Below are 10,610 nucleotides of genomic sequence, written 5' to 3' on the forward strand. Positions count from 1 at the left end.
ATATATATATATATATATATATATAATGAACATAAGTTTACTAATTAATATCTTTATCTTTGATGCAGCTTTTCCCAGCAACTTCTACTGCTTGTGTAAATCTGTTACAACCCAAGGAATCGAGTAACATTTGCATTTCTTAGACTGCAACCTCCCTTGTGTCCACCACTGTATGTCTTTCTTGTTAAGATGTATAAAAATACTCAGACCTGATGTGTCTCAACATTCTAACAAACGACCCCAGTTTGGAAACAAAAGTGATTCCTACATTTCAGCACTTTCGATACTGTTACAGGTGTTGTTTCATCGCTGTCTCTGGACAGATATACAGACTTTTAATAAATTTCTGATAGACACTTTGTGGATGTGAGGGAGCCAGCGTGTCGCCAGCGGCCAAACATGACGGAGTTTTTGGAGAGGCTACAGCCAGCAGGGAATGATAAATGAATGGGGGTAAAGAGAGGGAGAGGAGGAGCAGGACAGGCGAAGAGGAGAAGTATAGTGGGGGGAGCTGGAAGGGGGGAGTGCTCATTATTCTTATGCTAATCCAGCCTGGAATGAGGCACAGGAGCAGCCAAGCAAACAATGTGAGTGGAGCCGGGAAGTCTGCTCTTTCCAGAGCCTTGAGAGGCAGTCGAGGCGCTGCAGTGCTTGCAAGGGGGCCCCTAGAGGGACCGCATGCCAACACACACACACAGGCTGCATATGCCATGTTTGCTTTCACATTTAGTTTTGTTTGAGGCAGCAGAGCCAGATGCTATAGATGGTAATAAAATCTGAGGTTCTAATTATTTTTGTAGAATGGATGATGTAGAATGACAGACTTATTATGTATATCTGCATGTCAATTTACTAGTATCTTTAAAACTCACTGAATCTGCCTTTCAACTTACAAATAGCAGCCTGGTTCAAAAAGGTTCCATCATTGTTTACATCTTAAAGAGCACGATTAACAGACAATGCGATTGACACACTATATACACAAAATGCATTCTAATCAGGCAGTGTAAAGAGAATGGAATTTGCATAAACCATACAGTAAGCCTACACATTAGTCAAATGCACCCATTTTCTGCATACAACACACATGACAAAAAAACTTCTCACAGCAGACTTTTCTTTTATATTGGACACTTTTTGTAGCTTCTGTTTTACTATATATTTTTTATTTAGGTGACGCAGACTAATATTGGCAGCATCGGAATTTTGACAGAATACGATATTGGTTACAGTGCAGAAAACGGATAAAGGCATAGGGTTAAACCCAAAAATATTTACATTTAATATGTAGATCCACATTAACAGCAGTTTAACAGACTATTAAACTGTTGAATCTGGATATTGCTGTAAGCTACAGATAAATTAGGGAATGTAGGAGACAGGATAAATAATTGCTTATGGACTCAATATTAGAAAGAAAACATCAGAATGTAGGTTGATTTTATGTTATTTGCCTTGTACGTATTATACAAATCTAATGCATTTAAAACCAACAAAAAAACAGGTTTATGACTAACTTGTGCACTGCTGTGTTTCTTTTTGCTTTATAATCATGGCACCCCATGTGGGTAGACTTTTTTTTTTCTCCCCAAGCCACATACAGACAGAATAGGTTTTGTCCATTATTTAATATTTGTTTTCACCACGTTATAGGTAGATATTATGCAAAGACATGTTTTAAAGTTCTTCAGACCTATATTTAGACCTTCACCTGTGACTTCTGTTCCTTTCAAAAATGGCAAAATTCATCCCCATCCATGCTTCCTCTTAGATTTTCATCTCTAGAGTGCTTCCCAACCCCCTACCTTTTAAGTTTTAAGTGATTGATGATTTTGGGAATTCCTTCCCAGAATCCCATTCCCCTGCCTCAATGCTTTACTATGAGGGGGGCAGTGATTCAAGCTGTTGACCACACATAGTTGTTTTTTTCTGTAAGGCCGAGTCAAGAACAGAATATTTCCAATGAAAGTAGAATTATGATGTCTGTATAATTGCACTACTAGAAATGTGTGTGAAATGGCACGATCCAGGTTCATATGTTTAACCTGTTGAAATCAGAGGCACCCTTTGGGGTTTAGTTATTATTGTTATTTGGAAAAGTACTTCTAAAAAGAAATGCAGGATTTATTTTTTCCCCTGTGTATTCCCTGTGCAGTTGTGTGAATAATCATGCCAAATATCTAGCAAAATTCCAGTTTATTACCCAGCCATGCTGGTATGAACCATGTTGTATAGTTAATCATAATATTAACTCATGTCAAGTCATGTCAGGAAAGCTCAAGATTAACATTGTGAAATTGCATCGCAGTCTCTGTTATTCAGTTTCTCAGTCTAAAGGTTTGGAAGTGGGAAGCGGTTGCTGAGGAGTCCAGCGTGTGGCTTGTGTGTTAAGCACCGACTGTGTGTAGCGGAAGCTCTTGTTTACAGATGGAATTATGAGTGTCAGGGGGCCTTGTATGAGTGTGATATAACAGTCTTCCCTCACAGACCCACAAACTTAACTCAGGCCTTAGCATGCTCAACTGTTAACCACACATAGTCTGTCCCTCAAACTTTTATAACTAATGTTTTGCAGCCATCTCTCTGTTTTCTATAATAAGTAAAAGTACTAAATAAGAATAACTGGACTGGGTTACTCGAAAATACTTGTTGTTTCTTCTGATCTGAGGTGGTTTTTGTGCCTTTTAGTTTTAAAATCTGAAGATTGTAATCCTGTGTGGTGGTATTTAAGATGCATAGTGTGTGGTAAGCTAATAGAATTGTGAATGTTTTTTTTTTTTTTTTGCTGGTGTCGTAACTGGAGTCCATGTTATAGCTGTACCTGTTGTTTCCTCCAAAAGAGGAGGCAAAAGTCCCAATTGAGCCACTAAATCCCCTTCTTTAGTATCCCCTTTACTTTGGAAGTGTGAAAAGTAGGGCGCAGGTCGGGGCTATTTGTCCCCTGGCCAAATGTAAAGTGACAGAAACCAGCCTCTTAGCCTTGGCTCTCCCGAGTCCCAAGCAGCCATGGGGGACCTGGTAATTGCACAGAGACACGCAGGAGCAATAAGGTAGCAGACCCGTTATTATTAACGCTGGCTCGGGTCCAATGCCAGCCATTGTATAATACACCCCGTGATCAAAGCTCTGGGGTTAAGCTTTGGTAAAAAGAAAATGCATGATAGGAAGGAATAAAGACAAATTACTTAATTTGCTTAACTTTACAAAAGACGACTTGTTCATGCCTCGTAAATCACAGGATGCTCGTCACTGGACTGACTAATTAGTTGTGCTCTCTGTATTTTGCAGGGTTTTAACCAGGAGGAATCCATGATTAGGCTTTGAAGTCCTCACCAGTCCATCTTGCTGTCCTGCTCTTCGCTTCCTGAGACACGTCCCTCTGCACAGTCACTCTACAATCCAAAACATCTGCAGCCTCTCACCCTTTAACTGGCACAATGAAGACAATGAGGGTCTTCTTTGTAGTGTTTGGAGTCTTCCTTCTCATCAATCTCACAGAAGGTATGACTGGAAGTTCTTCAAATCCCTCATCTGAAGTGGTCAATTAAATCTAATAAATATTTTTTATATATATATAATTTATTTATTTATTTTTTTTTTTACAATGCATGACGTGTATATATAGATATACGACTGTTGAACCTGATAATGATGGTAATAATGTAAACAATCTTTTGTATCACAATGATCCTGTTATCTCAGAAAACTGTATTGTGACAGGTTATCAATATTGTGATTAATTATCACCATCCCTCAACATTTTATGTGTTTTTTATACATACGCTTATAACCGCTAACATTTGTTCTTTATTACATTTGTATAAATTGGCAGATAAAATAAAAAGTCTGGGCATTTTTGCAGTAATGATTTCTTATAAGAAAAGGAGTTAATAATATATAGCAGATGGAGGCAGGGGGAATGGCTTTTGTTGTCCTGCTCTAACAAAAATGATCTTGACTCTTGTTTTTGAGAAAGTAATGTGTTCATTATTACGCATAACAAACCAAATCAATGGCTAGTTGTAATGTGGGAATCTAAATCTTTCGTCTCCTGCTGCTGAGGTGTGAATGAGCCATTGCTGTCCCAGAGAGAACCATTTGGCTCTGCATAAATGCTCTGATGCTTGTCAGTCATTAAAACTGGGTTGGAACTTTGTGTGTGTAAAGCATAAAGTGTGGGCAGATGTATAGAGAGGCGTTTAGCATAACCCTGATTGTTTGTTTGCAGTGGATGGGGGTTGGAACTGACACATATCTGTAGATGGAGCAGATTGTGAAAAGGTGAATTGAGCCAATTGTATTTCTACAGATAACATGGGGCGTTATCATGAAAAGCACTTTAACAGGGCAATTGTTTGACTAAGGATTTAAAAAGACACAGTTAACATAAAAGAGCATTCACAATTTTAATAAAAAGTAATCTTATGTTTTTGTTAGTACTATTCTACTGTACTGTGAATGACACAAATGTAATGTAATGAACTCGTTATACGTTTTACATGTCTACACTGAGTTGTTTTGTTTTTCCTGTGACATTGGTTATGTTCCTTGCCTATTTTCTCCAACGTATGCAATTAATTAGTAGTCTATTTCTAATTTGAGCAGTTTTCAGTAATATAACCAGGTCATGTTTGGGTTTTTTTTTTTTTTTGTTTGTTTGTTTGTTTCCGAAATCCTTTCTATTTTTGGGTATAATTTCCTGCAGTTATAGAGAACAACTATTCTTAGCAACAGGAAGACATCAGTAGGACTAGCGTAGATCTGATTTGCTTTGAAGGTGAAATGACTCATAGCTCACAGTCTCATTAGTTCTGTTTAAAATGGTTATAATTCACATACAGGGTCACAAGTAGGTCATAGGTTTTTTGCTATAAGGTTTTGTTGTTTGAGTCCCTTCTGGAGCTTTTAAAGCGTAATGTGAACCAAAACCAAAACTAAAGAGTAACTGAACCAAAATACCTACGGCAATTTCGAGTCGGGAAAATACTCAGCCGCTCTGGCTGAGTATTTTCCCGACTCGAAATTGCCGTAGGTATTTTGGTTCAGTCCATTGTGCCGCCTCGAGTCATGTGACCTTGTGGTCACTTGTGAGCCTAGAATATGTCCTCCGTGTTGCTATTTCGATCTCTACTCTGGGACGGGTGCAGAAACAGACGCTGGAAGCCATTCCTTTGTGCTCATAAACTGAAAATATGGCCAGAGTCATTAAAAAAAAGGGCAACCAGCACGGTCACTGCAAAGGTTGGTTTTAAACAGCAAGAGGGAGTTGTGCTAGGAGAATTTGGGGTCATCATTGTGAAATTTTGCATCATTTGTAAAAAAATAAAAATAAAAAAATTGAAAGTAATGCTAAAACTTAGCTATATATGTCTATTAAACCTTTTTTAAATTACGTTTAGAGTAACTAATGTTCTACACGCTTTGACCAAATTAAGCCATTTTGTATGTGTATTGTGGCCCAGTGCAGTAACATCACACAGGCCTTATGCTAAGAATTGCATGTCTGTTTTGGCTCATCACTTTTCATTAATCTATTTAGATTTAGTACTTGAATGGCTCAGGAAATTGCTAATTTAGTACTTGGATGGCTCAGGATTGCTCAGAAGTGTTAACCGTACTGTTTATTCTGAACTTTTTATGATCACTCCTGTCCTGCCTGCGCTCATTCATCCCGTTTTCCTCCTGCGAGTCAGTTGCCCAGGCCATACTACAGGAAGCTTGTTGGGTCTATTGTTGGTGATCTGCGTTTTCCCAACACTTTAACCATTTCCTGTATTACGCTGTGTGATGGTCATTATTCTCCACCAAGCACAAAATACTCGCCTTTCTCCGGAAATGATATTCCTATGCTGACGGAAAGGGATTAACAAGGCCCAGCTAGTGCGTGTGTGCGTGTATGTGTGTGTGATTGGGCACAGCTATATGAAAGGCCGTGTGGTTCTGCGCAGGTTGTTTCAGGAGGTGTCTTACAACCCATTAAAAGCAAACTTTTAATGAATCCAGTCCCCTTTGATTCAGTCAGGCTCTTGTTTTCCACATGTTCTCCTTTCCCCCTTTCATTTCTTTCTAACAAGCTAGTCCTTTTAATAGCAAAGGATTATTAATTGTTTGAGACATTCTTCTGAAACTTAAGGCAATGTCTTGAAGACCTTTGGCCATTACAGACACTCTGATTTATTGTTAAGCCATGCTAGCGGTAACTCTTCCAATTCTTTTGTTTAATAATCACAGTCTTTCAATAGATGTTTTTGCACACATTAGCTGTTAAAGGAAGGTTTTGTGTGGTACATGCATGGTATACTGCATTATTCTGCAGAGCTGCACGTTCCTTATTTAGCAATTTGTGGCTTGTTTTTAGCTTGTTTTGATGTATGACAGAGGATGAATACTTTGAGTTTGGCCTTGTTGTAGTGGAGGATTTGCATTTCTCGACAGCTCTAGCTTAGACTTCGAGACCCAGTAAGAATGAGTTCTGCCCTGATTATAGACTTCAAGAGACTTGGCTGACTTCTTGCATCATTTCCTGTGCAGACTTTCCTGTGGTTCTTGAGAAAGTCAGGTTGCTTGGAAAAAAAAAAACACGTGTTGATACTTTTATAGAAAAGTGTTGTTGGTTTTTTTTGTTGTTTTTTTCTCCCTTTATTCTCTGTATAATTAATTCTGATCATTCTGGTCATGCTATGCACTGTGGTTTGGATGAATTAGCCCGGTTTCTCAGACAACAACTCAAAGCCAGCTGGCATATCCTGTTTATCAAGGTGTGAAGTTTCCACCCCTTTGCCTTTGCATTCTTAGCATATCCCAGCTCACATCTTGCTCCGGGCTATTACGAGCTTTGAACAGGGCTCTCCAAGCTGCCTGCATTGCCCTCATATTTATGAGGGTTAAACCCCAGATGTGCTAGAGCTTTTGCAATCTGCAAAAACTCCTTCCATACAGTTCCTATCTGATACCAAGTAGAAGCTGGTGGATAACTGCATTTATAGGGCAGTTATAATTCACGGTATTTCTCCACTCACTCAGAATTTCTTTTTTTAAAGTTGAGTTTGTGTTTTTAGCCATGTTTCGAGCGCAGTGGTGACTGATCTGGGGTGTGTATATGGCTGCTGTCTCTTTAAGATCAGTGTGCAGGCTGGGAGAATGTGGTCAGAGGGACTCATTACTGCCTGAGCACTGCCAGACCTCAGACTCCGCTGTGACGGCCAGCCAGAATTAAGCACACATGTAGAAGCAGGGAGACACTGCAGGTCTTTTTCAAGGGAGGAGCAGGAAAAGCGACTAGATTGGATAGGGTTTGGAGGCTGGCTCTGTTGGTGCAGTAATTTGAGCTGCCGAGGTCCCTCTGAGGCACACTCACCGAACTGCATGTGCTCTGATTTAGACTAATGTGCATTCTCAACTACGTCTTATTTGTTTACTTTTTAATTTGTATTATTTTTTTGCAGTTTTGTAGTCATGACTCTAGGTAAACTGAACACACCATGACCAATTTAACAGACTTTTTACAGCTTTACATGAAAGTAACCTGTATCATGGCCCCACATTCCTTCATTAAATTTAGTGCTCTCTTGCAGAGAGAGATGGGAGGGGAGGACGACAAAAAACAGGTCTCTGTGAGCATGTTTTCTAAAGGCAATCCAGAGTGTGGACTCTCACCTCGCAGAAGGACTTTTTCCCCTTTTTTCCATCAAGCAGTGTTTACATTACCGGCTTCCTCCTCCATTATCGTTTAGAGCTCTGTTTAACAGTGGCGGCGCCTGGCCTAAACTGCGAACTGATCAAAGATGTAAAATTAAACGCTTTCAACATGTGTATTTTATGCTCAGCTTAATGGAGGGGCAGAGGGACGCTTTCCTCTACGGCATCAAACGAACATTTCTCAACTGTAAAAATCAAACCCTTACACAAAGGATTTAGATTTTATATCCCTGGCACCCAGCGAATATCTGGAAAGGCTTTCAATCAACACAGAGGGGGTGTTGGTGTGTGTGGGAGAGAAGGCACATGCCTTTTTAATGTTAATAGAATGCTTTCTTTTCCCCTAATTCTTTCTCTTGCAGTTTGTGCAGGGTTTTATGCAGGATGCTGATCACATTCGCCTGGTGATGAAACTAACAAAAGCCACGAAGCAACTGCAAAAGATTCAGATTTCACATTGTACATGAGTTTCAATTGCAGTGGTTTTTCAGGAATGAATGAATTAAAGCTAGTTTTATTTCCTTCTTCTTTAGAGTTCTTGAGTACTACTGCCCTGCTTTAGTGTAGATGTCTTTATTTATAAGGGTAGAGTCACACTTAACATCATTATTTGGTTAGTGCTGCTGCAAACGGTGAAAAGGAGGAATGTTTTCAAAACAAAATGCATAATTTAATTCTATGGTCACGATTTTCTCTTTCTGTTGGCAATATAAATTAACAGCTTATCCAGGAAATGGATTGGTCTCATTTAGGTTACCTTAGGGAAATTCTTGGCTCAATAATGATATGCTGACATTTCTTAATATGGTGGAACTCATGGGCAATCAATGCACTGATACTTTTCAGTAACTCACTACCACATCTGAAAGAAATGTATAAAATATATTATTTTTGTTGGCTAGATAAGTCATTAATTAGCTAACATGTGTTGAAAATTCCTAGTCGATTAGCAACAGAGGACTCCCAAATATGTGTATGTCTAAACGCATTCCCATGTTCGAGCACTCATTTTAAAACGCATTATATCATGTCTGTTCCGGTTGTTATGGGCCTCACTGCTTTATTGTGGCCTCATTTGTTTTTAGAACATGAGATCCTAAATGTAGTAAAAATATATAAATAAATAAATAAATAAATAAATAAATAAATAAATAAAAAAGCCTTGGGACACAGAGGTCATTTCCTATTTAGCAATGAACAAGTAAAATCTTACCACCCTTCCTCCCACCTATTCATGTCATATCGGTGTGTTTGGTCGTTTGCTCCCCACTCCCCAGCTGATAACAGTGTTTGAGTTGAAAGCACTCTGACTGCCTGGCTCCACGCGGCTGGAGAGATATCATGCTGTATATCGGAGCATGAGCTCGACTCCACCCAGTCTGATAGATGTAGAGGTGTCACTGCTTGCTATCTGCACTGATACATGACTGGATCTGCCTACTGTATATGCTCCAAGTCTGGCCCTCCCCCAATATTCCTGTAATTTCACAAAGGGAAATGTGTGTTTCTGTGATTTATAGGATGATTTCATAGCTCTCTCATCTTCTGTCAACATGAGTGTTGAGGTGTGCGGCACTGAAGCGGGACTCTAGGGGTGGAATGTGGCGTTTGAGTAAATGTTGGCGTGGGCTTATTTTGACGGAGCCGAGGCCTCCAGAAGGCCTGTCTGGACCTGCAGGCTGAGGAGAAGCACCGTGACTTTAAGAGGAACCACAGTTCTCAACACAGGAGTCTTTGTGTGCACACTGCTTGTCTAAGAGAGACACACACACACACACGCACGCACAAAGATCAGGTTACAGTTCTCAGACATCCATGACTCTGCCTTCCCTCTGTCCCTGCTTCAATCTTTATCTTCGTCTCTTACTCACAGTCTGAGAGTCTGTTTTGGTCATGGTGTCCCGCCTGCATGTATTTGATAAAGCATCTCTGAGTGATTCTCTGCGCTGTAATCGAATACATGCTTCACTATCAGGAAAAAAATAAACGATGTTGCTGGTTAATTGTGCTGCAGAGGGAAATGTAGATTGTTTGTTAATGAGGGAGCTAATGACCACCTCCTCAGCTAACAACACTATTAAGTATGTTTGGTTACTGAAGCTCTTCTTTTTAGCAAATAATCAGTAATGAGTCAACTTGTAGTTTCATGTTTTCTTGCTGTTAGGCAAGATTAGTCAGTCAGTAAATACTTGTTTAGTCTGAAGGTTAATCGTAGCGTTCACTTGTGATCAGTCTAAACTGCATGAAAACAAGCAAAAACTTATGTAATTGAACAAAATGCAGAGAAAATGTTTGTTGTGCAAACAGCTTAACGTTTATTGTGCCTAAAGTACCAATTAATTTATCATTTTATATATACACCTATACAAACATGCATATACATAAGAAATGACAAAAAAAAGAAAAAAATTATATATAATTTTCCTTTAAAATATGTCAACTTCCTATTAGCCTGGTGTCATTGTGAATTTAGCTTGCCAGATGGCTAATTTCCAGTAAATTAGCTTCTACCTTTTACAAACAAGCATGCAAGATTTCAATATCCCAGGTTTGTTTTGAAAGGTCTTGTTCTACACTTGCCAGGTCTGCCAGTGTTAATAATGATTTGGGTGCTAACCAGCATTAGCTGTTTGTCTGACCAGTGACATAATACTAGCTTTCATATGGTACAAATAGAATTTTATTGTTGGTCTTGATTTATGTCAGTGTCAGAGCAGTTTATTTACCAAAAAAAAGGCCTGGATTTACCATAACGACCTAATTTTTTGTTTATGACTTGATGGTGCACATACCCCTTGGTTTCTCTGGACAGCATGGTGGTGTCTGCTAGTAGTTTGTAATATTTAACATGATAATTTTACGCTTTTAAGTTCATATATCACAAGTCTTTGATTTTATAAAGCTGCTTAACA

At 39.1% G+C, this 10,610-nt stretch overlaps 1 protein-coding gene across 2 annotated transcripts in view; it reads left to right on the plus strand.

Annotated features, from left to right (window-relative positions):
• Window positions 1-10,610, plus strand: part of bmpr1ab (bone morphogenetic protein receptor, type IAb) — a 32,149-nt gene that overhangs the window by 14,926 nt on the left and 6,613 nt on the right. For both annotated transcript variants that reach the window (XM_083556583.1, XM_083556584.1), the window contains exon 3: window positions 3,289-3,501. In XM_083556583.1, coding sequence (XP_083412709.1) covers window positions 3,438-3,501 — 64 coding nt within the window. In that variant the 5' untranslated portion in view covers window positions 3,289-3,437. The remainder of the gene's footprint in view (window positions 1-3,288; window positions 3,502-10,610) is intronic.

Source organism: Silurus aristotelis (genome assembly GCF_946808225.1).
Source record: "Silurus aristotelis genome assembly, chromosome: 12".
Taxonomy (NCBI): Eukaryota; Metazoa; Chordata; class Actinopteri; order Siluriformes; family Siluridae; genus Silurus; species Silurus aristotelis.